Consider the following 27,010-nt stretch of genomic DNA (forward strand, 5'->3'; position numbering starts at 1 on the left):
TCAAGCTCCCAAACACAGAGGAGAAGAAAAGTAAAGACCACTGAGACAAAATTCAAAAAAGATCCAATGTCCTATTATGCCCAGCATAGAGAAAAAGACAGGGAGAATGTACAGCAAAAAGGCCAGTGGCAATTGCCTCTGAACGGTGGGAGTATGTTCATCTTGGCTTGTTTTATTTTGACAGTTTCAACAATGATAATGTACTAATTTTATAATAAAAAATAATTTAAAAATTTTAAATGGTCATGTTGAGTTAGGAAGGAAGGAAGGAAGGAAGGAAGCATGGAAGGAAGGAAGGAAGGAAGGAAGGAAGGAAGGAAGGAAGGAAGGAAGGAAGACAGATTGATACAGATGGCTTCTCCCTTGAAGGAAAATTTCTTTCAAATGGCAATTCCTTTACATATTTCTTTTAATTATGCCCCACACAATTCTTTCCTCTTTTTGTCCTGGGATCATATTAATATTAAGGCTGTGATTATACTTGAAAGTGTTAAATGGCATTTGAGTCATTAGAATCTAAATTCCCAATCATTCCTCTGTAATCATATTTTCTATTTCACATATAGCAACTGACATGTATAAACTTGACAATGCTTCAAGGACAGAACTCAAGGTCCTTTCCCTTCCTATCAGAATCCACAACGTGCCAGCCATGACAGTCCCATGTTCTCTCTCCGAGCGGCACTGGCCAGCTGTCGTGCCTGTAGGCTCTCCAGAGGGCCGAGTTCTCCCTGGATTGCTGTGGCCGTGCTATGGCCTCAGTGGATGATACCGCACAATGCAGGACATGCTACACTGAAAGGAAGAAACATGCTGAGAAAGACAAAATCACCAGCATCAGAAACAGCTCGGCCACGTACCTTTAGGATGGTGATATTCCAGGTAAAGCTCTCCACTGCTTTTTGTAGTTTTCGTTCCTTCAAACCTTCCTTGGTGCCGATGCTGTGCAAATGTTCGTGGAATTCCATGGCTGAAAGAAACAGAGTAGTTTACTTACTTCCCCATCCAACCCGTGGGGAGGAGCTGGCAACACTTATTTTTCCAATCTCTAGTGAAAGAATTCCGATCCCCAGTGGATTTTCATAAACGTGCCTATTTAAGAATGTGATCATTGGGTCGCCTGGGTGTCTCAGTCGGTTAAACGTCTGGCTCTTGATCTCAGCTCAGGTCATGATCTCAAGGTTCTTGAGTTCGAGCCCCACATCAGGCTCTGTGCTGATGGTGCAGACCCTGCTTGGGATCCTCTCTCTCCCTCTCTCTGCCCCTCCCCTGCTTGTGTTCTCTCTTTCTCTAAATGAAATATAAATAAACTAACAAAAAAAATTAAAAAAAAAAAAGGAATGTGATAGAGGGGAAACACTGAAAAAAACTCATGGTCTTAAACAAGGCAGAAGGCATCTTAGAGGTCAGCAACAGTCATTCTTCATGGTTTTGAAGGGGGAATGGGGCACATATGATTATTCTCAGTCCTATTTTAGAGATGAGGAATCTGAGGTTTAGCAAAGGTGAGAGATGGAAGGCTGTGGAGGTAGCAAGAGGGAGAGCACCAGAACCCAGGTATTTGGAGCCTCAGAGTGCAGATTTAAGCTCTGCTGAGGACACAAAGTTGGCAGCCGGAGATGAAATGAATACAAAGTAATGTATTTCCGTCAACAGTGAGTCAATCTGAGGTCAGTTACCAAGCCTATTGTAAAAGAGAGAAGATGGGGAGAAAGACCCTGACCTCTAACTCTACATTTACATTATGACTCTTTAACATAATTGACATAATCAAATGAATACTCCCTACTGTCATTCAAAATAGTGTCAGAGGCTCCCTATGCAGCAACAATGCAATAATGCAGGAATAGCAATGACGGTGTCTTTGCTGGCTTAATATCATAACAACTCACGGAATTTTACATAGTAATCTGCAGTCAATTATCCCACCTCTGGCCAATGGGGACCCTTCAGACTGGTACCTATGTCCTTTGGAAATGACTAATTAGCCTTTTGGCACAAGATGTTCTAGACTTTACCAAATACATTTTCCACCTCAGACCCAGAGCCAGGCATTTCTCCAAGGACCTCTAGATACTTTTAGTTGGAATGATACTTAAAGACCACAATCTGGGTAGTAGGAGTGCCCATTTTTACTGAGTTTTCATTGTTTTCTAGGTCTTTTCATTGGACTGATCTCAGACACCTTTTTTTTTTTTTTTTTTAAAAAGAGGGAAGAATAAGATCCTGCTAATACTTCTAATTCAAATATAAGTGTATGAGGTTTTTATATGTTTTTAAAAATTTGATGCTTATGTTGTATCTCCTAGGTGGAAAACCCTAATTTCTAACCACATCAACAGAACTCTTAACAGTAAAACCAGCATTTGCTGGGGGAGGGGTCCTCAGGAAGTACCTCATTGAGAATGTACAGTAAGAATTGTGTTCTAAGGTTAGTCAGAATAATTCTTTTTTCCACGTCGTTATGTGACTAACAAACTCGAGTTAGGTTCATTTGGCTTTTGTATTTTTCATTCTCTGTGTGTGTGGTGGGGCAGTGCTTTTTTGGATTAATTTGTTTTATGATTACGTCAAACCTACATGATTCCAGGGGTGCCTCGGTGGCTTAGTCAGTTAAGCATCCAACTCTTGACTTCAGCTCAGGTCATGATCTCATGGTTTGTGAATTTGAGCCCTGCATCAGTCTCCCTGCTGTCAGTGCAGAGCCTGCTTTGGATCCTCTGTCTCCCTCTCTCTGTCCCTCCCCTGCTCACTCGCAGGCACTCCCTCTCTCAAAAATAAATAAACATTAATAAAAATTAAAAAGACTACATGATTCCAAAGCCAAACCCTGTATCAAAGAGCTCAGGTAAGTCTTGCTTCCTTCTGGTGTCCTGTACCCTGATCCCTCCCTCCCCCTCCACATTTTTTGGTAGTTTTTAAAATACCCTTCTCCTGTCATTGTTCCCCTTGAAAATACAAACAACTGTGTACACGTATCCACGGCCTTTCCTTTCTTGCACAAGAAATTTCTGTACTTGGTTTTGTTTTCTGTACACTGTTCAGAAGGACACTGTTCTACATCTTAGTTTTTGTTTTTTTCCTCATGTAAGTACAGAGTGGAGATCATTCTGTGTCCATGTGTACAGCTCATCTTCACTCTTTTTTCTTAACAGCTACGTGGACTCCTTGAGGGGATGAACCAGCATATACTTCACCAGTCCCCTACCGCCGGACATTGGGTTGTTTTGAAAGCATTTGTCGTTACAAACGATGTGGAGGAGCAGTCATAATCCGTACAAGGCATTTCCTCTGTTCCTTTGTGCATGGTTACTGTTCAGTTGGGCATTCCAATTGCTAACACCCTTCCTATGCAACACCATTTCAAAGAACTCTTTATACTGTGATTGACAGCAACTTTATTTCTTAGTGTCTTTAAACAGGAAGCAAAAGCTGACACATAGGATAAATACGGTAAGCTGCCAATTTTTTATTAGTCTTTTTTCTTTTTGTCCCCCTCACCGAATAGGAACAACAGCTGTAATTCCTATCCTGCTAATAAGGCTTAAGAACATAACTGGTTTCAAGAAAGAACAGTAAAATTCATTACATCGTCTAGGAAACTACCACACTGACCTCTCTCCTTTTCTCCAACTTCTCTTTGCCATGATGGTACCTGAGAACATCCCAACTTGATTAACTAAACCCCCTCCACCATAATGCTGGTGACCTGGCTCACACAGCAGGCTGCATCCCCTATACCTAATTCTGACTTCTACTGAATGTGCTTGGCGGAACATACTGCAAAAAACAAACAAAAAACACAAAAAAGCAACCATGAAGAGGATACAAACTTGTTCTAGAACCCAGGATTTTTGCTAGAGCATTTAACTGTGCCCGCATGTTTTTCTTTCTCCCTGGGACACCCCTTGGGGAGTGCGACGATGACTACCACCCACTTCTTAGAACATGGCCAGGTGAAGCCTGAGCAGTGAGACCTTGATGTGCTGGCTTTTCCGCTAATATTTAATACTGGACTTTGTCAAGACCTAGATTTTAGGACATGAGTCATCAATACTCGTCATGTTTCTAGACTAGCCTTCAGGAGGCACTAGAGCCTTATAAGCATCACTGAGGCATGGCAGAGAGAATTCATGACTGGAATGCAGGAAAGAGAAGAGACACAACAGAAGTGATGAGGGAGCAACTCTCTGTAGACAAGAAGGTAAGGGAATGCTGAGCTTAGACAAACGTCTACCCTAAATTCTAAGAAGGTTTCTGAAGGTTCAGAAGAATGCAGGGCCAGAGACAGTAAAAGCATAGGCTGTCTTGAGAAGGACTGAGGACTCAAGGAAGAAACAGTCAAAATAATAAAAGATGATACTGATAAGGAAGAAACAGGGAAACATTTACAGAACTAAAGGTAGCTAAATACATGCCTGCTGTCTAAAAAGTTCATATTTCATTGAAAAGTGAGACTATACAGTTCCCTCTTATCTCTCCCCTCTGGAAATATCAACAGTCCAATAAAAGTCCATAAGGAACTGTATTATTAATGAAGTTCTTTTAAAAATGTGCACAAGAAAGGTGATTAAGTTGAAACCGGAAAAATTATGTTAAAAATATAAAACCTGGCAAAAAAATATATATATATATACAAAACTTGAAGCTTTAAAAAGCGACCAAGATTATCAGTCCCACTGTTACTTATTTCATTATTTGAAATATTGATTCATTATATATTTGCCTGCATCACACAATGGTTTCTTTAAAAAGTCTTCTGATATTCATAACTTATAGACTGATCTCTGCAAACATTCTGCTAATCCACTGATTCAAAGCATATGTTGATTTTATTTAAGGAAATCAAAGGATTCTGACCTTGGCCCATACAACATGACTGTACCCTTCACTGCTTCCCTGTGACGTGCAAAGCCCAGAGCACGGACTAAGGGCACACAACTGAGAGAAACAAAAGGCATCTGTCCAGGTGCTTTACGAACATTATATAGGAAACTTGGAGAGAGGCTATATAGCACTTTCCTAAGGAAATGGGAAAGAAGAATTTGAATACTGGTTTGTCTTCCAACTACCATGAGTTATTTCCAATCAAGAGTCCCTACTCTTGACATGAGCTCAGGCTACGGTTACGTGTACCCAATAATTACTCCGTGAGGTAGAGCACTGTAAGGGCTGAGGCACATGCACTGACCTAGTTCTAAGGGAATACAGAGGGAGAGCAAATGAGATTATGCATTTGAAGTGGGTCAGTCCATATATAACAAGGAAATCTAATTATATTAGATGCAAACTGCATTTATTCCCTTGATATTAAATTATCAGGAAATCTATTTTAACATGTCACAGGAGGTCTTTTAGTTCTTTACATCAACATTGAGTATAAAGAACTTGTCTGGGTTAGATGTTAAGTAACTTTCTCCCTATTTTCCAAATTATTTTCAGCAAAGAAACATTAGCCCAATGACAAAGTTTCTTATTGAGAAACATAAAAGCACTATCTCTTCTCCATCTGGAAGTTGTACCATTCTGTCTAAAGAGCAGAGTGAGACTTAAAGTCATCCATGAAAATCAAATAAGCCAAACTTTTAAGACTAATTTACCACCTCTCCCACTCCCACCCCCAACCCCCACAAGGAAGTCAAGTTGTTTTTGTTTTAAAACTCTTTTTCTAGAGGCGCCTGGGTGGCTCAGTCAGTTAAACCTCTGACTTTGGCTCAGGTCATGATCTCACGGTTTGTGGGTTCAGCCTGCGTCAGACTCTGTGCTGACAGCTCAGAGCCTGGAGCCTGCTTCGGATTCTGTGTCTCCCTCCCTCTCTGCCTCTCTCTCTCTCTCTCTCTCAAAAATGAACAAATATTTTAAAAAAGTAAAACTCCTTTTCTTTAATTATAGTTTGAGGGGAGTTGGGGTAGGAGCTAGAGGCAGGTGGTGGAGATTGGGAGCTCCCACTATGGGAGTGAAGACAGGATGTTAAGGAGGCATGGAGAAGAGCCCTGGGTAGGCCAAGAGCTGGTGTGTATGTGTGACTGCAGTTGGATGGAGCCGGGCAGAGGACACTTTCACAGTAATCTGGAGAATGGGCGGCCTCTATTGTTAGAGAGACTGTGATGAGAGGTAGAGGGGATTCTGTAAGAGAATCTCAGGGCAGTCTTCACAGAGCAGTCACGTACATGCTAGGGAGCAGGTCCCAAACTTCAGTACAAGGCAGTCACCGGAGGTGCGTGTTTAATGCAGAGTCTTGGGGCGCCTGGGTGGCTCAGTCGGTTAAGCGGCCGACTTCGGCTCAGGTCACAATCTCGTGGCCCGTGAGTTCGAGCCCCGCGTCGGGCTCTGGGCTGATGGCTCAGAGCCTGGAGCCTGCTTCGGATTCTGTGTCTCCCTCTCTCTGACCCTCCCCCGTTCATGCTCTGTCTCTCCCTGTCTCAAAAATAAATAAAACGTTAAAAAAAAATTTTTTTTAAATAAATAAATAAAACGCAGAGTCTCTGCATCTCCCCCAGGATCCTAGTCAGAAGGTCTGGGGTAGGCCCAGACCCAGACGTTCTTAGCAAGTACCCCAGAAGATTTCCATGCAAGAGGGCTGGCGATGGGGCATCTGGGTGGCTCAGTGGGTTGAGTGTCCATCTCGTGATTTTGGCTCCGGTCGTGATCTCACAGTTCGAGAGTTTAAGCCCTGCTTTTGGCTCTGGGTTGACAGCATGGAGCCTGCTTGAGATCCTCTCTCTCTGCCCTTCCCCCACTTGCATGCATGCTCTCTCTCTCTCTCTCTCTCAAAATACATTAGGAAACGTTTTTTAAAAATTGAAATTTAAATTAAAAAAAAAAAAAAAGAAGAGGGCTGGAGATCACTGCAAGGAAAACCAGGTTCGGAGGGGAGGGAGATGACACTGAGACTCTGCAGGTCATGAGGAAGACAGACACACGTGCAGCAGGTGTTCGAGGGCATTTCAGAAAACTTAACAACTGTGATACTGCTGACTCCATCTATCCTGAAGGAAGGAAGAGGGGGAGGGAGGGCGGAGGGCACATGAGAGATGTGGCAGGCACCACAGTCAAGACTCTCCCTTTTTTTTTTCTTCTTTTTTTAACGACTGGTCCAGCCTTTTTTTTTTTTTTTGTAATGACTGTATATAAAAGGTCTCATCATTTTAGATAATGGAAGTAATTCTTGAGGCTCCAAGTAACAACACTAATCGGTCAGAGAATAACATTTATTGATTACAAACCAAGTGTAGGTCATTTGACTATATGCTGTGTTGAGCCCTATTAAAACCCATTACTTAAATCTGTAAACCCATTACTGATCGTTCTGTAAAAAACTACAGATTTCTACAAATATGTGGAGTAAACTGAGGGAAGGGAACTAGTGCTTATATTGTCAACTCATTGATAGCTCTTTCATAAAGAAGTGTTGACAGTTTTGTTCTGGAACACAATGGCTGAGTTCAGCTGCATCACTATAGCAAAAGGGACAACGGCATCAAAATGATGTGAGAACACCTAACAATCGTTGCTTTGTAAATCAATGCCAAAATAAAGTCTGTAGGAACACCATCAGGGTAGGATTTCTGTACTAGGAAACACACCCTGGGCACAGGAGATTTAGTAGACATATCAGGTCTCCGTATTAGATTGTAAAATTTTACAGAACAAGTTACAAACAACTGGTAATTTAAGACTAGATTGTTTAATCTTACAAAATAAACCAAAAATACAAAAAATCAAAGAAATTAAAATTTCCAAAAACATGAGGAAGTCCATTCTGTGTTCTCACTTAAGCGACTGGATAGTAAATGAGAAGATAATAGATACGTCCCACAGGAGAGCTGACTGCCCTCAAACCTACTATAAAATTGTGAACAATTACACTGGAAAGTTACGTAACAAGGTGGACAGGGAGTCCTTCATCATCTCCTGTTCTTTATCTCGGCTAGCCTTAGTATTCTAAATGAAGTAATAAGAACGCTGGACTCTGGTCAGAGAGAGGCTATCTGCTCAACTGTGCTCCACAGACATGTACCAGACAGAGCCCGGGACGCAGAACATGCCAGCAGCCAGTGCAGCTCAACTGCATCTGAGGGTGCGGGCTGGGTCTCAGGCTGTCTGCACCAACTATGACCTTGTTTAGAAACAAGACCTGGCCACTTCCCGTAGCTGTTCTACCTACAGAGTTTACTTCTATGTCCTGCCTTATTAACTACACTATTAGCCAAACTGACATGCAATTATACAAAGTAAACAGTCAATATATTTGTATGTTCCTTGTTTACCAATTAGCAGTGTCTTTTATCTGCCTGTCCATATTACTGGTATTTTAGAGTGAAAGTCCCTCCACTCTGGGGAGGGCACTGCTCATTTACATAGATGGAGTGCTTAGAAGCAGCCCTCACAGCAGGCTTTTGGCTTCAGTGGAGAAGCCTTCATGATTTCTTAGAAAGGATAAGAAGATGTATGAGAACCACCCAAACCAGCTTCAGCTGTCATTCCCTCAGGAGACACCACCACTGAGGGCTATCCCCATGCACAGCCCTATCAGGGCTGGGGGGAGATGTGCCCCAAGCCAGCTTTCTGTGGAACCTGTGCCTTTACCTGGGGCATTAGGGGCTGAAATAGAGGGCTTTCCAGCTCCAAAACACAGTACGTCTCATTGATGAACTGTAGGTAAAACAAAACAAACAAACAAAAAACAAAAACAAAACTGTAGCTTCTGAAAATAATTGGAATTTTATTGATCCTGAAAAAATTTCTTTTGTGACTATCTGCAAAATCAATATTTGGAGGTTTCTAATCTGCAGATTTAAGACAAGAGAGTTTGCGGATTTAAGACCAGAGAGTTCTAATAATCTTACAAAACACGGCCCTCAGCTTCTGCGGCCTGAGCATTGCTGGTGGACTTAACTCCCAGGCAGGCACAGGTCACAGGTCACAGGTTCTTGACTGCCTCGCTACCGCTGCTTAGTGACAAGAATTCCCACTGTGAAAACAATCTTCAGGTTCAAAAACAGAAACAAGGCCGATAATAATGAGGGAATAAGAAGTGGCCTTGTTTTGTTTTGTTTTGCTTTGTTTTGTTTTGGGAGCAAATTGTATTTCTCTGTATGTTTCCAGTATTTGCCAAATACTCTGCCACCATTTTTATCATCAATTTGCATATTTCAGACCCATGTGTAGTTGTTCACATTATCTTGTATTTTTTCAATTAGTAATGTCCCATTTACTCTTCTGATTTATACTAAATGGCATCACAAAAGCCTCAAAGAAAGCATGGTCTGGCTAACATTTACAACATGTGGGGCACCTATTAAGGTAGGGGAAGGAGACCGGGTTTCTTGATTCTACCAGGATGTTGCCACCCAAGCAAGACAAGAGGTAACAGTTAATTCTGGCCAAAGGAAGGAGAATCTTTCTAAGTTTTAGTCAACTTCACTTGAAAACCAATACTACCTAGGTAAATCGCCCTTTGAAAAGTATGACACGCTACACAACTGCAATGGGCTACATTATTTAACAGTCAAAATACACGGTGTGTTTAAAGGCAGTAAAGTTTGAAGGCTGTGAGCATATGTTACACAAATCCAGTGAAGTACATGGAAACACAGACCAATGCCTAAGGGACATGATGTCCAGAGAGCATCAAATGGTCGTATCTCATGCACAGACCTGGCTGGCCTGCTGTGACTGCTCTTTTGCCAAGAGGATTGTCTTTAAGCCTTGGCTACTCTGTGCCAAAGAACCTGCAATTAGGTTCCAGACTCCATGACCTCAAGTTTCTGTTCCCACAGAAAAGATGTGAGTTATTTTTCTTTAGGAATGTTAACCAAGAAGAAAATCTGCTCAAATTCCTTGGTGGTAATGAACTTGAGAATTTAGGAAATGAATAGTTGGTCATCAAACAGCAGAGGAAGAACAAATGGAAACCCATAAATTTCTCTGAGAATTTAGTTTGGTTCTGATCTAAGGGAATGGAAGACAAAGGCCATGTGCACAAAGAACAGGGCCATGCATCCATGGTGGGGACTGCACAAATCATTTAATCCTTCAATTAAATCCTAAAATTTAATATTCAATTTTCAAAATTGGTATGGCCACACAAATTATATGATTTGTTTTTTACATAAAGAACTACATTTTGGAAAGCTGTCACTTCTTCCCATGTCATCTCTTGAAAATATAAACAGCTAATGTATTTTTTTTTATTTGTAGCTATTGGTTTCACATAATTTTCCAATTTTTATTACAAAATACCTTACAACCTAAATATTTTAAAGACTTTCTCTTTGGAGGGGCTTAAAGCTTAATGACCAAAAATAAAATGTAAAGCTGACAGATTAAGTATCATGTTTTGTGAAAATGAATAACTGACGATAAATTTTCCAGGATGATATAATTAAATTAACTAAGCACATTAGTACAACTGCAAAGAATGGAATATTGTGGAACTTGTTACTGAGTTTCCTGCCCACCACAGATGAACATAGATGAAAACCAAACAGCCATAAAAATAAAATTAAAATTAAAAAAAATATGATATATGCAAGAAATATAAAGATATGAAGAAAGAGGCTTTTGCTCAGAAAGAAAAGGAGACTTGGTAAAAAACATGGCATCATTTCCTGTTCGAGCTAAGTGAACGCCATTTCTTCTTGCCAAACAGAAAGCAGAATGACCTTTCAAACATTCTGGTTGGGATTTTCTTTACCAATCTAAATGATATGAATCTAAAATACACCATGTAGCACAAGGCTAAATATTTTTAGAAATGAATGTAATTTTAAAAAATGCTCATAAGAGACATATTGATCTTAAGCTTATATAAAGATTAGTTTTTTCAACCAAAAATTTATTTGCTGCCCTAAAATGCTCTTTTATCACAAACATATCCAGTGCAAAAATATTTTTCATATGTTGAAAATAGAAACCAGCCACAAGCAAAGGGTAAAATCTGCCCAACGGTGACAAAAGAAATATGTATTTATATTTTATTTCAAATTTCCCAAATCGGGTGTAGTGAGATATTTCCTGGAAGATGGAATCCCATATAACACAGGTCCCATTTGGGACCTCATTCAAGACAATGATTTATCAACAGTATTAAAAGTACCTTAACATAACACAGTCTGCACGTGTCTTGTGGCACAACATCAGAGTATCTTGAAAACAAAATACAGTTATTGGATTATTTTTCCAACTAATTTGCATACAGCACCTGTTAAAAATCACAGCCTTTGTAAACTATACGCTCTGTCCCAAAATCCCAGGGGTCTGAAGTTTGTGTGCGCTGCTGACACGTGGGCGTTTACACCATAATCCCCATGGAGACACGGAAATGCCTAATTATTTTTCATACAGTTCCAGTTGGTAGTCTCTTTTTCTTGGCCTTCTTTCCAATCTTGGCATTAACAAAAGCCAAATTATTTTAAGATGGATTTTTGAGCTGTTAAATCCCGTTCCACATGAGGTGGAAGAGATAAACCAGGTCTCTTAAATATATCCATGAAACCCAGATGGATGACAAGATCCCGGAATGCCAAATCCACAGCAGTACAATTTGTGAATGGATTGCATGAGGGAGGTTTTCCTTCCTCTGCCAGCATGCTCCATCTGGGTAAATCGAGGTGAGAGGAAGTTGCATAACTTTCAGTCCTTTGTGGAATGCAAGTGCCATGCCACCATCCTAAACACATGGCCACATGATGCACTTGGGGTGGGGTCACAGGAGCCAGGATGTAGACCCTCCCCATTTCATTTCGCTGAGGTGTAAAAAGGCCTCTTCATCCCCGTCAAGCTCAAAGATTAGTTTCTTTTTCTTTCTTTCTTTTCTTTTCTTTTCTTTTTTTTTTTTTTTATACCTAGGACATCTTTGTCTGGATTGCCACTCTAAGTTGGATCCTTCCCCTCTACCACAGTTTGGCACAATCACCATAACACATCAGGCCTCGTCACAGGGACAGCCCTGCCTCCCTTGCTTTTTATATCTCTTCTTAGCTAAATTTTTGAATAAATAATATAGTCATATGGCTCAGCAATTTAAAAAGTATAAACTCATATACAGAGAATTATCTTTTCTTTCTCCACCCCCCAGTCTCCTTGCTCCCCTCCCACCAGGCAAGTGCTGTTACCCGACCTTAGGTATCCACCCAGACAGAGTGATGCACTCACAAGCACACAGAACCCTATTCTTCTACCCGGCCCTTTAAAACAAATATTAGCAAATAGCACAGTTTGCCTTCCCTTTGAAAACAATGTACATGATATATATATTGAACCTATATGTATATATAAGATCTTCCTTATATACGTGTATATATGTAGTGTGTGTGTGTGTGTGTGTGTGTGTGTGTGTGTGTAGGTGAATGTACATACACAAGCTTATATTTTTTTTCTACTTTCTTATGGTAGCATAATGTTCCATTTTATGGATCTATCAGAATGTATTAAACAAGGGCCTCCTACTGAATGCTTAGGGTATAACATTTAGCTTGATTTCAGTATTGCAAAGAAAATTATTTACATATTGTCCTTCCCCACGTGGGTGACCATATCTGTAGAATAAACTCTGAAAAAATGGAATTGCTGGTTCAAAGTGTACGTACCTTGTAAATCTGAAATTTACTGCCATATGGTCCTCCCTAGGCATGGACCGCACCCCGCCCCCCCCAACATTGTGACAGATATCAGTTTCCCCTATATCCTCACCAATCCATCATGACTCATGTGTGATGTAATTTTGTGGTCTTGGATACAAACATTTGGATCTGATGCATGAAAAGTGGCATCTCCTTGAAATACCTTATTTACTCATCTTTCAGAAGATCACAGTTCTCTCCTCCTACCGCCTGGCTGCATCCTGACTTCCTGTGCCTGGTCCTCCACATCTCCTCCCTGACATCTAAATATTGGAGGGCCAGGGCTCCGTCTTCTCTATCCACAGTCACTTCTTAGACGATGTCAGTCTCCATGTATAAAAGACCATCTTTGCGCTTATGGATTTCAAACTCACGACCTCCAGTCTAGACCTCTCACCTGAACTTTCCAACTAGGCATATCAAACTTAACATGTCTAAACCAAGTCCCTGACCTTCCCTCTCGAGCCTCTTCTCCCCAATCCCCTCCACCTCAGTGAAGAGTAATGTTCCCCCTTCAAGCCCCAAATCCTGCAGTCATACTGATTTCCCTTTCTTCCCTCCTAAGCCACAACCAACCTACCATAAATCCTGACATATCCAGATACAGCTGAATATCCAGAATGTAACCATTTCGCACCACTTCCACCCCAACCACCACCTGTCAAACCACAACCAGAGGGTGGGCTGGATTGTTGCAAAAGCCTCCTGAATGGTCTTCCAGCCACTGCTATAGCCGCCTTGCCCTGTCCTCAAGTGATCTGCTGCAGCCATTCCACTGCTCAGACCAGGGAAAGACCTCTCATCTCACTGAGAACAAAGCCAGCCCCTGTGTCTGGCCTACTGTTAACTCTGGCTCATTGTTAACGCTGGCTCCTACCCAACCCCCTCCCCGCCCCTCCGTGTCCTGCAGCCACACTGGTCTACTAATTCCTGCTCTGACACATCAGCTCTCACACCCAGGCCTCTGCCTCTGTAGCCCCTCTTTCTGGGAGCATCCCTTTTCCAAATGTTTGGAAGGCTTGCCCTCTACCTCCCATCACGGCTCCATCACAAGTCACTGAGGTCTTCTGGGAGCACTAGATTTACAAGAGCCGCCCTCTGCATACTCTGGGCACTCTGCCTCATTGTTTCCAAAAACACTCACTGCTGCCTGACAGCCAATGTTTTATTTATTTGCTTTTTGTTTATTTTCTGTCTTCCACAACTAGATTTCAGCTTCATGAAGGCAGGGACTTAGGCCTTTTGGAACAGGTTTGCACCTTTGATGAATGAGGTTGAACATCTTTTCATTTTGTTTTAGTCTTTTGAATTCTCTTACTGTAAACTGTGTCCATATCCTTTTTTGAAGAATATAGGGCCGCTGGCCTTTTTCTTACTGATTTTAGGGGTTCCTTACATATTAGGGAGGTGAGCCCTTTCTGATATGTACGGCTAACATTGTTTCTCAGTTCGCAGTTCTTGTTGCAACTTTGCTCCTGATAGTTTCTGCCCTATAGAATTCTTTTCATGCAGTCTATTTACATCAAGTTTTGTTGTTGTTGTTGTCGTCGTCGTCGAATGTTATGTTAAAGTTTCTGGGTTTGTGTTGTTTCCTGCCTGCACCTCCAGCTTCATTTGCTGCTCCCATCTTTGTCACGGCCACAGCCGATGGGCCTTCCTGCGTGTGCTTTTCTCCCTGCCTAAATTCCTGTCCCCACCTGCCTTGTTCCCAGACACATCACTTGCTGGACTCAACTCCTGTTCTATAGAAAGTGTGCTGTGCAGCGGGGCTCTCTTCACACGCCTGTGTCCTGACATTCCACCTGGAGCCCCCCTGGGGGAAGGGAAGTAGGGTCCCAGCTCCTGTCACACTGGGAGTAAGGACCTCATAAATGTCTGGTGAATAAAAGAATTAACAGATAAATGCAGCACTCAATGTTCAGTTCAATTCAACATATGTTTGCCAAGTACCAGGCACCGCTGTTGGTGTTCGTGCTACGTGATGACTAAGCTCCTGCCCTCAAGGAGTTTATATTCGGGTTGTAAGAAAACACAGTAAGTAAACGATATGGTATCAGGAATGCTTTTATGACCTGAGGTTAAAGTAAAACCACCAGTTCTGAATTACAGATTCATAATCATCTCTCAGGATTTTCAGTATTTCCTCCCAACCCTTTTTTCCTTACAGAACTAGTCCAACAAGTAATGCTTCCATTGGGATGATACTGATTCTATCTGTAAGCCTGACTCCATCCCAAGCTTCAATGCAGTTGCTTCAACAAGTTATTAGCTATTTCCATCTGACCATCTACTATGGTCTGAATGTCTGCTTCCCCCTCCAAATTTATACTTCGCAACTCTAATGCTCAGCATGATGGTATTAGGAAATGGAGTTTTGGGGAGGTGCTTAGGTCACGAAGGTGGAGCCTTCATGAATGAGATTAGTGTCTTTATAAAAGGGACCCCAAAGAGTTCCCTAGACCCTCTCACCACGTTGAAGACACAGCAAGAAGGTGCCATCTATGAACCAGGAAGTGGGTGCTCACTTACCACCATATGAAATCTGCTGCCACCATAACCTTAGACTTCCCAGCCTCTAGACTTGGCAGACATAAATTTCTGTCGCTTATAAACTGCCCAGTCTATGATATCTGTTACAGCAGCACAAACAGACTAAGACACCATCCTACTGTGATCAGGCTCACCAAACCAGAAACAGACCTTCTCAGTCAACTCTCTCCTATGCTGACATTGCAAGCATCCATGTCCCATTGTGGGAAGGGACGTCTGAACATGGAGGGCAAAGGGCAGAGAACAGTCATTCAGAGAGTCACCAAACCTGTCCTAAACTACTTACTACCCCACCACCTACAGCACTTTCCTGAAGTGTTCAAGACACGGATAGAAGTTGAAATAAGGGCTTATAACCATGTACGTTCCGGAAATGTTGAGTTAAACTGGAGGATATTTAGCATGCTGATGTGTACTGAGAATCTCCAAAGGGGAGTAAGTTTTGTTATGAAAATTTGAGGTCCTTTGCCCAGCGAGCATGACCAGCATTCCTTGAGTCAAACTTTGAGAAATGCTGGCCTAGAAAGTCAACCCCGGGGCGCCTGGGTGGCGCAGTCGGTTAAGCGTCCGACTTCAGCCAGGTCACGATCTCGCGGTCCGTGAGTTGGAGCCCCGCGTCGGGCTCTGGGCTGATGGCTCGGAGCCTGGAGGCTGTTTCCGATTCTGTGTCACCCTCTCTCTCTGCCCCTCCCCCGTTCATGCTGTGTCTCTCTCTGTCCCAAAAATAAATAAAAAACGTTGAAAAAAAAAATTAAAAAAAAAAAAAGAAAGTCAACCCCAAATATTTAATTCAGACACAGCTGAATTAAAAGGCTTCCATCATTTGAAGTAACCTGTATTTACAATCCTAATTTCTCCTTCTTCCTGAAGCAAATATCTTCCTTCAGCCAGGACAATATATGCCATGTGTGCAGAAAGCGCATCTTGATAATGAGGCCTCCTCCACTTTGGCCCACTAAAAAGCCCTGCTCTCCCTACATTGATTCTGCATTCCCTAAGCTCCTAGGTGTAAGCCCAACTCCTTCCCTACCAACGAAACCTTCTGGGCTTACTCCTTTCTTCAAACTTCATTTGTACCTATTAGTTACACCATATGCTTGGTGGTGATTATAACTTTCAATGATAGCAGAGACCTTTAATTGTTTGTGGTTTTGTTTTTTTTTTTTTTTTTTTTGCATCTTCATAAGTAATTAGCACATCTTGCCATTGAAGACATTCTATAAATGCATAAGTGTGCTTTCCCCCTCATATGTTAACATGTATAACGACATATTTTTGACATGGCACGGACTGACCTGTAATGAAAGAATACAGGTTAATTAAAGTTGCTTTAAATTCCTTATTCTTTTTAAAAATTTTTTTTAACATTTATTTATTTCTGATACAGGGAGAGACAGAGCATGAACGGGGGAGTGTCAGAGAGAGAGGGAGACACAGAATCTGAAACAGGCTCCAGGCTCTCAGCACGGAGCCCGACGCAGGGCTCAAACTCATGGACCATGAGATCATGACCTGAGCCGAAGTCAGACGCTTAACCGACTGAGCCACCCAGGCACCCCAAAATTCCTTATTCTTAAAAGACTTACCTCTAGATATTGTTTACACATTCTTAGAATTCATTTGTTCACTTTTATCTACTACAATCCCTTATTTATATTATATTACAGGACTTGCAGACCACAAAATTTGAGAGCTGGAAAAGCCTCAGAGATCATTTTGGCTGTTTATTTTAGAGCCAAGGATATCTATTAGGGGTAGGGGTAGGGGTGTGTGTGTGTGTGTGTGTGTGTGTGTGTACATACATATATTATACAAATATATATAAATTTCTGGTATTTGAGAAAGATGATTTATCTGTGGACTTTACTTGAATTGTGGTTCTTCTCAACTTCGAGAAACAAGTGTGACAGAATACTAACAAAAATAGTTGTATGGGAGTGCAGAGCTGAAGCAGCCTGACCCCTCTCCAGCAGACCATCTGCTGAGAGGACCCTGACAGCTCTTATTTAAATAAAAAGTGATGCTTTCAGAGACTGTGAGTGCATAAAGGAAGGAGGGAGGAAGAGGTGACAAGAAAGCACAGCTTTGGAATTTGCTCACAGGAGAGATATTCCAGGAAGGCCAAGCATCCCCCCAAATTTCCTCCCCTTCATTTGTGGGGAAGTTTCCCCAATGAAGGTATGTTAGGAAGAAAAACAATTTGGCTGCCAATCAATCCCATGAGCAAGTGTGCATTTGCGTCTGAGCAGTTCTTCTTCCTTGAGAGCCAAAGAGGCCCAGAGTTGAGCATGAACCCCAAAGGGGGCCTGCTGTGCTCCACCCTCCAAAGAGAGTTTCTGAAAACCTGAATGTGCTCATTCAGTTGAAAATTCCTGAGCTCTATCCCCAAAGATTCGATACTGGGGGTGATGCAAAGGAATAGCATTTTAAATAAGCGTCCCCAGGAGATTCCGACCACACTTAGGAGAAATACTATTAGTATGATGGTTGATGCAGGAATCTCAAAATGGAACGGGGTGATGGGTACAGGAGATGGAAGGGGTGTGGTGATACAGTGGACTTTAGAGACCAGTCACTTATTTTGAGGGTTTTTTTTTTTTCTTTTTTTTGCCCTGAGTTAGCCTCGTTGTCACCTTTGTGGTCATTCTCTCTACTCTCCCTGATCAGCAATGAAGGTACCTTTCAGGGGAACAAAAGGGCAGGTGGGGCAGACTGGCCTGCTACCAAAGACCCTGCTACTTCTTGGCTTTCCGTGGCTTCACTAACTGTGAGTTAACTAAAGTGCCTGGGGAAGGAAGTTCCCGTTTTTTAAGAAGAGTACAGATGCTGAGGGACTTCTGGGCTCTGACTCCAGGCAGGTCTGTGTCTCACTGCCAGAGAAGTCACTCTTCACCTTCAAAGCTAGGCATTAACTTTCCCCTTTGAAACTCATGCTGATGGGTTGCAATTTAACTATCCTGATGCCACCGGATGGGACTACTTGTTTAAACTTAACTGTAACCAGGCCATTCCAAAATGACTAATTAGACAATTGATCTTAGGTCACTGCGTTTTAGAACCCATGGGGCCAGAAGGAAATCATATAATCCAATGTCACTCAGAAGGAGAAAGATGAGGCAGAGAGGGGTAGTGACTAACCTAATATCACACAGCAAGATGTTGAACAGAGGGCACAAGAACACGGATCTCTGGATCCCCAGGGAAGAACCTCTTACTTCTGTCAGACACAGCTGAGAAACATCCTGACATAAATGAAAACAAAAGTTATAGGCTCCCAGATTTCCTTTTGCAAATTTTCTCACACAGAAGTGCTTTCACAATAAATCTTTAGATGCTTTTATGTTTACTGTGTTGGGCAAGACGCCGATGTGAGTCTTGGACGGAGCAAGTGATGGATGGTGACGGCTTGCTTATCTGGTAACCCCAGCTCCCAAGAACACACTGAGATCCGAGGACTTTGCAAAATAAAAAAGGTCTCTGAGCCATCAAGTCCAGGACATGTTAGGTGTGGCCTGAGGCTCTGCCTGTTCTTTCCACGTGGGAATGTGTCGGGCTCTCACCAGCTTTTACTGAGACAAATCCATCAAGGTTGGCCACAGGGGAGACACCAACTGCTCAGCAGACTAGAAGCAGCAAGTTAGAAAGGGAAAAAACAAAAAAAAAGAGTAGTATACTAATAGGCAGTCGGAGACACAGTACAAATTAGCGGCAGGAAGTGAGAACTGCATGGGAATAGATGGAATAAACCATTAACACTGGAAAGAGATCTGAGCAGGCAGAGCAGGTGTGGGGTCCTCCAGGACATGCAGGCTCCTGGGGGAATCGCCATTAAACCACAAGATAATACCAGATGCTCCTCAACATGACCTTCAGTCATCAAAGTTCAAATTATGTCTGGCAAACCAAATTTAAGGAAGCAGGGATGCACAGAATCTATTATACAAAGTGTTCCATTAAAAGGATTAAAATGAAGGGTAATGAAAGCTTTCATTTATTTGGAAAGTTACCTTATATCCCACTTTACTCAGTAATGAAGCGACCCTTCCATGCATGCAAATCCCTTAGAGGTTTTAGAAAAGGAGCTTCTATTTAAGCAGGTCTGGGGTGGGCTGGGGTGTCTCTCCTTGGGAGCCTGATTCTCCCCTGTCATTCAGAAAGAGGGTGAAAACCGATTCTCCTGCCAGGAGAGGAAGCAGGCTCCGGCCCACCCAGGCACACAGATATTACCTGCGCCCTGGGCCTGCCCAGGACGCCAGAGGTGCCAGCTGGGGTCTTTGGCACAAACCTCACCTAATCACTCAACACTGTACCCAAGCCTTGTTGAGTGTGGTGGGGACATCCTCAGTCAGGGGTTCCTGTGGCAGCAGGTCCTTGATTCCTTCCTTCCTTTTTTTGTTTTTTTTTTTTAAATATTTAAATTAAATTTAAATTTATAGTGATTTAATCTTTATCAGAATTATGTACACAGTTTAAAGAGAAAAATAGTTGTCACCAATTTCCCCTTTTCAGAAGCAGTTGTATTCAGCCCCTATAGCTGAGGTTTTGTTTCCTTTTTTTAGTGTCTATGTCCATATTTCTAAGTAACATGCTTATATTGTCTTGATTTTTTTTTTTTCCTGAGCATTACCTATTTAGTTCCCCAAATGAAGGATGAAAATTTTGCTATTTTCATCTCTCCACTGTCAGGACACACGTAGTCTCCCAGCCATCTGGGGTCTAATTGCTTCTTAATCGAGCTTTTGGACAGTTCCCTCTTTTATCCCTACCTTTATTTATCCCAACTTCCAGGGGCCCCTGGTGCCACCCAGTTCTGGGCAGGTGGGGGGCGGCCCACAGTGTAAATCAGATTGCTTGCCAGGTGCCCCACTGCCAGCCTCAGAGTCAGCTTTCTTGCATCACCTAAGTCAATTATCACTTGTTCAGGTATTTTTCAATTTCCAAAATTTTGTTCCTCCCATTTTCTGTATCCTTATGGGTTTCTGCCTTAAAAATAACCAAAAAACAAAACCCCAAAACAAAAATTCCTTACTGTCATTTAATGAGGCTCAGAAGGGAGTGGAGATTAAATGCATGTGTTAATATACCATCTTTACCAAGAAGTATGTCATTGATTTCTTTTTCCTTTCCAAAGAGCAAATTATTTTCCATTTTAATTCACCAGATAAAAACATCTAACTCGTTGAAGCAGAGCAGTTTGGGTTTCCTTCTACACCACCTTCCTATCTTTTAGGTAGCAGATCAATGCAGTGACTAAAAGAGGAAATTAAAACTCAAAACTAGGCTGCCATTTTGGGGCAGTGACAAAGAGAAAGAGATAGATATTATACAGTGAAAAAGACCTCCCCAGAAAGAATCTGGCTACCCTTTTATTACCTTTCATAAACTTTTTAAAGAAGAACGTTTATGAAGCTTCCCCTCTGCAGATTCCCATTGAGAAGCTCCCCTGAGTGTGTTCCTCACCAATCTCCTACTTTGCTACTTCTTGGAAGAACAAACATGGGTTAGATTTGGGAGACAGAGTGTGTGAAGCATGTTCGCCTGTGCTCACAGGTTTGTACACACTCATGCTTGTACGGCCACGCCATTCATTACTTACCCATCCCTGTCACTCATGCGTTGACCCAGACCCACCTGCCCCATACCATTCCTCCGTCACCCGACATTTCATCCGTCCCTCCACTGGCACTAGAGTGCTTGACTCTGACAGAATGCTCCCACCCTCCTGCCTGTCTGTAGACCCCTCTTTCACTCCCTCTCTCCTGAAGCCGGTGCTCTCCTACCATACCATGACTGCATCAGAACAGTCCTCTCCTCAGAATTTCTCTAAACAGCACAGCTTTCTGGAGTGTCTTGGAAGAAGAGGCATCCATCCCCCTTTCTAAGGTCAAGTGTTTCTTGACTGTACTGGATTCCTGCCCCTCTCACTTCTTCCCTCCTTACCCCCTGTCTCATCTTTGAATACCTTCCTCTTCATCTCTTCAATGGATCTTTCCTATTTCTAGGGGCATGGCTTTCTTATAAAGATGTCCCTTTAACCCTCTGACCCCGCTGTACTGCCATACTCTCCTCTTAAAAGAGTCGGCTCCGCAGGCTGTCCCCACTGCCCATCACCCAGTTGTCCCTGCTGTCCTCCCCAGGGTCTCTTCGGGTCACCTGCCTGCCGGGGCCTGCAGGTTCCCAGCCCACCTTGGCTGGGAGTCTTTACTTCTCAGCATTCTTCTCCTGCCTCCCTCCCTCTTCCCAAGAACACCACTGGCAAAACACATTTCTAGATCCAAAAAAACAAATCAATCCCATAGCCGGGAGTCTGAACATGTCCAAACTGGGCACACTTTTGAACATGTGGCTGGAGGTGGCAGTGTGACTCCTTACTGTCACTTAGCTGTTTAAATGAAGGCTTATCTAGTAAGAATAGAAGTTTGTGTTTAGAAGTTCGAAGTGCTTCTAAAATAATCCTCTCTTACAGCACTTTGGTACCTGCATCTTCATTCTGTCATTGCCAGATTAAAGTTCTATAAGCAGAACAGCAATTATTTATCAGAAGTAAAATCTCATGCAAATGTTTTTGAGCCCAATACAAATTAGCAATTCTTCATATGACTAATGACTATGTGCCCTTCCGATAACTGTAAACATGAGAAACAAAAGATCAAGGACTCTAAAATAAGCCCTTGGGATAACAGAAGGGCTGTGTAGGCGTTCAGCAGTAACTGTGAAACCAAAAGATAATCGTTATGTGCTTCTCAAGATCTTCAAACTCAGAGCAACACGAACCATTACATAGTGGTTATTCTTTTTTGCCTTCCAAGCAAAATTCTTAATAGACAAGACACTTCAGCTTTTTAAATACAAGTAAATATTATCCCTCACTGAAATTAGACATAAAGCGGCATTATGCTAGAGATGAGCAAATTTCACAAATCGATGAAGTTGCAAAAAATTGGCAATAACTCAGACTGTCAATAAATAGGTCTTTTTTTTTTTCAGATAAATGTAGTTTCAAATTCTAACAGTCCACAATTCTTCTGGCAACGCATACGCTTAGGAGAATCAAATCCTTAATACAAGTCAAATCACATTTAGTCAGTTAGTATTCGAGTGACTGCTCTGTGCAAAATGTTAAAACAGGTGCCATGGGTAAAATGCAGAGTAGCTCAATATGCAAACCTGTGCCTTCACAGGTTACGCCGGTTTAGAAGACAGACTCCATTAGTAAAATACATAGCAACTGAAACTGTCAGCTAAACCAAACACATTTTGAAGGCTGACTAGAATGGTTAGGTAACATAATTCCTACAATCATAAAAGGTCTCCTGGAAGACTGCTGAGACAAAAAGAAGAAATGTACAGATTGGCAGAGAGGAGGGAGAGAGAAGTCCTACTGGAGAGGTGGCCTGTGAAAATCTAAGGAGAAACACACTGGGAGCGGGGAAGGGCAGCCCAAAGGCCAGCCTGCATGCATCCTGTCACTTCCAGCCCTTCTCACTGCTCCCAACAGCTTCCCAGTTGGGAAGTCTCCCCATGAAAATTTTCTGCACACAGCTATTGTGAACATCACCTTACAGCTCAATTTCTCTCCTTTTCTGCTAAAAAACCAATCGCTTCCCACTGCCCCCAAAACCAAGTTCAGACTCCTGAGTAACACAGAATAAGTACTCAATACGTTTGAGTATGTGTGATTACTTTCATATCTCCTGCTTGGCTGGAAGGTTCTAAAAGGCAAAAATCAATCTTATTTTTTAATATTTTGGTATGTGATAGCTCCTACAAGTACCCTTGGCATGGTGTAAGTCCAAACATATTTACTAAATGAATGACGAGATGATTTAATGAAGAGATTTTATATAATAATGGCAAGAGGGGCTGGCCAGTTCATAGACAACCTTGCATAGTTAAGTTAGAAGTTTAGATCTGCCTCAACAGACTCTAGTCAGCTACTGGACGACTTTATGTAAAACAGTGACAGGATAAAAATGGTGTTTGAAGTGTCTCATTTTAGTTGTGATTGTAGGGAATATTAGCCCAGAAAGGACTAGAAGTAGCAAGATCACTTTGCTAATACTATTTCGCTAACAAGATGAGTAAAACAAGGTGAGGGTTTTCATCTGTTGATTAGTCACTAATGAGAATATTCCTTCAATAAACACCAAAAAAGAAAACCGCCATATATACCTTTGTCTTTGATCTATTTTTAACGAGTTCATTTCTGAGATAAGAGAGGAATCCTTTTTTCAGGCTAGGTGATACTTATGGTCTCTTGATTTTATTTTATTTTTTATTTTTTTTTTATTTTTATTTATTTTTTTTCAACGTTTATTTATTTTTGGGACAGAGAGAGACAGAGCATGAATGGGCGAGGGGCAGAGAGAGAGGGAGACACAGAATCGGAAACAGGCTCCAGGCTCTGAGCCATCAGCCCAGAGCCCGACGCGGGGCTCAAACTCACGGACCGCGAGATCGTGACCTGGCTGAAGTCGGACGCTTAACCGACTGTGCCACCCAGGCGCCCCGGTCTCTTGATTTTAGGGTTATGAGTTGGAGCCCTGTGCTGGGTGTATAGATTACAAAGAATAAACAAACTTAAAAAAAAAGTATATATAAAAAAAAGAAAAGCAACCAGAAGCCTTAGAAATTAAAGACAGATATTCTTATTTATGCAGCATAAATACCCTCCACATTAACATCTTCTAAAATGATGCTCTCACAAAATTTGAAAATTGAAAGAATTCCATTTTGTCTATTCTTATTACAATGCAGAACACTTGAGTTTGGGGTTTTATCTCAGCTAAAATTAATTAGATGGTAGCATTTTAAAATCCAGTGTAACATTTTGATGTTAAATTGATGAATTCATCAGCATCTGAAAATGCCAGTGCATTAAAAATTGTCAAGAGGTTGTAACTGGTGCCCACCCTCCTTCCTGAGTACTCATTCCCTCTCTGCTCAAGCCTCACTCACCTTTCCCATCGTGTGCTGGAAGGTCATGGGGGACTAGCACAGGGGACACTGAGCAGGAGGTCAGTGCAGTGGTTCTCCATCTTGGCTGCTTACTAGAAACACTGGAAGCTTTTAACAGCTATGAATTTTTCAACCACACCTCCGGCTGATGTCAATGTATTTTATTTTTATTTTTTTTTTTTCTGTATTTATTTTGAGAGAGACAAAGACAGCATGAGTGGGGGAGGGGCAGAGAGAGAGGAAGACAGAGAATCCCAAGCACGCTATGCACTGTGAGCATGGAGCCTCATGCAAGGCTCAAACTAACAAACCATGAGATCATGATCTGAGCTGAAATTAAGAGTTGGATGCTTAACCAACTGGGCCACCCAGGAGCCCCTAGATGTCAATATATTTTAAAAGCTTCCCCCAGGTGAGTTTGTTATCCAGGCTTGAGAAGTAGTGAATTAGTATCTTCTTTAGCCATGGAAAAACTAATTTTTATGCCTGATTTCCTGGTTACTGTGTCAGAAGACAAAATGGTTTAAGGATCTACATATATGATGCTACTAATTTTATTTTAAAGAGAAGAAACAAACTTCCACTTACCTGCCTTCTGACAATGTACAATCTTTTCATATACAGCGTCTGCATTTTCAATCACTGCCTTGAGGGACTGGATCATCTGCAAAGGGAACATCCAGACACGAGATTACACCTGACAACCAGATGCCCGTCTACACAGGTGCATGAGGCTCTCCTCTATAAACAGGCTGAGGTGCTGTAGACATGTGTTCTTTTATCTGCCTTCCCACTATTCAGTTCAAATGTATATGGAAGAAATGAAAAATCATGCATCCCATGTCACAGTTTAAGTAGACTGAGTATCACGTTTCAGACAGTTAGGCTTGTACAACACTGAATTTGAACCTTGAGCCAATACTGAATGGAGTTTGTTTCAGTGTGAAAATCTAGAAATCAATACGTATACACATCTGATCTGTGTTTTAAATTGTATTTTCAGCCATGCATTTTAACAAAATTCAACTTCATCTTACAGAAAGCTCTATGACCTACACACCGTACCCATTTAAGCTAAAATGCCTTCGTCCAAAAATTAGTTTAAAACTTACCATGACAATCAAAAAACAGCATTTATTTAATGCATCACTAATGATATCACTCAAACCAGTATTTTAAATGTTCCTATCAATGATTTTAAAAGATCCGATTTTGAGGAAAAAATAAAATAAAAGATCCAATTTTGAGTTCTTATTCCAAATTATACGTGCTTGTTTTAACAGCCAATCTTGAATTTAACAACAAAACAAAAAAAAAAGGATCAGGGCATAGTTGATCAATCATTTTACTTACCAGAATGTTAGGAAAAGATCTGTTTGAAGTAATCTTTTTGGCTCTAAAATCACTATGAAAGTGGGAGAGCCAGATTCAGTTCTCACAGCTCAAATGTGAGCAACTATGACGCTTGCATTCAGTATAGATTTCAATTTTTTCTATTTAAATGTCTGGGTATTTTGCATTATTATATTACTCATCTATTTTATATGACCGTTTTATTTTAAATAACAAACACCAATCCATCATTCTCTATTCCTTTAAATTTACTGCCTTGTTCGCCTGGGTGGCGCAGTCGGTTAAGCGTCCGACTTCAGCCAGGTCACGATCTCGCGGTCCGTGAGTTCGAGCCCCGCGTCAGGCTCTGGGTTGATAGCTTGGGGCCTGGAGCCTGTTTCCGATTCTGTGTCTTCCTCTCTCTCTGCCCCTCCCCCGTTCATGCTCTGTCTCTCTCTGTCCCAAAAATAAATAAACGTTGAAAAAAAAAAAAAATTAAAAAAAAAAATTACTGCCTTGTTTTTCTTTATAGTATTTATCACTAACTGCCACAATAATCACTTTATAGGAACCAAATATATGTAGGTTGGATTATTTGTATAATTCAAAGAAAGAACACCAAATTTTGATTAGTTACACTTATTTAAACCGAAGCATAATCAACATGCCTCTCAAGAAGTATACCAGATTCTTAAAATGAGTCACACAAGCATTAATCAACTTGTCCACTGTTCTAAGAAAATTATAGTAAACACCAAAAGGTTTAAGGCCAATGAAGGTGTTCATTCATGCCTTCATGCATTTCCACGGCCCAGAGCAGGAACTGGGGACATGGAGACCTACAGGATATGGCCACTATCTTCAAAAAGCCCACAGCCTACTGGAAGAGGATGCACTTTAGAATTCATGATTTTCACATTCACTCTTCAAAATCTGAGTCATGCCTGTAAATTAAAATAGTCTATTTTACAGCTTGACATATTGAACAGGCAATGATAAAAATGAATAGTTAAGAACTCGATTACACTGATATAAAGTCATTTGTACCATGACATCACTTGCATACTGAAAAGGTTCATACCGTCATCAGTAACCTTTTTCAGCTTTGATGTCAGGCCAAATGAGAGATATGAAGAAGCAAGGACTTCTTCAAGCAAGGATGGTGGCTGTCACAGCTAGCTCAGTGTCAAAGAACTGGCCAACTGTGCCTCTATCACTCAAATAGGAAAAAAGGAGAAAAATGAAATGAACCTGGTCCTCAAGCAGACAGGCAGCACAGGGGCAATAACAGAGGGAAGGTAGAACAAAACAGCAGTATCAAGCATAGGCTTATGCATACAGATGCCCTGTGGGGGAAAGGTGGTCAAAACCCCAGTTTTTACTGGGGGTGGTGTGGGCGCAGAAAAAGCACAGATTTACATGGGCTCGAATCCCGGCTCTGCTGTTCATTAGCTGTGTCATCTCCATATTAAATGTCATGGAGCCATAACTTCCTACCTATAAAATGAGTTTAATAAAAGATACTACCTTTATAATGTTGTAAG

At 41.6% G+C, this 27,010-nt stretch overlaps 1 protein-coding gene across 2 annotated transcripts in view; it reads right to left on the reverse strand.

The window, feature by feature from the left end:
- Window positions 1-27,010, reverse strand: part of PLCL2 (phospholipase C like 2) — a 197,632-nt gene that overhangs the window by 23,409 nt on the left and 147,213 nt on the right. For both annotated transcript variants that reach the window (XM_040480116.1, XM_040480117.1), the window contains exons 4-5: window positions 24,723-24,798; window positions 861-970 (exon numbers count right to left, since the gene is read on the reverse strand). In XM_040480116.1, the coding sequence (XP_040336050.1) occupies window positions 861-970; window positions 24,723-24,798 (186 nt within the window). The remainder of the gene's footprint in view (window positions 1-860; window positions 971-24,722; window positions 24,799-27,010) is intronic.

The sequence above is a fragment of the Herpailurus yagouaroundi genome, unplaced genomic scaffold, assembly GCF_014898765.1.
Source record: "Herpailurus yagouaroundi ecotype Mexico unplaced genomic scaffold, PumYag 159, whole genome shotgun sequence".
NCBI lineage: Eukaryota > Metazoa > Chordata > Mammalia > Carnivora > Felidae > Herpailurus > Herpailurus yagouaroundi.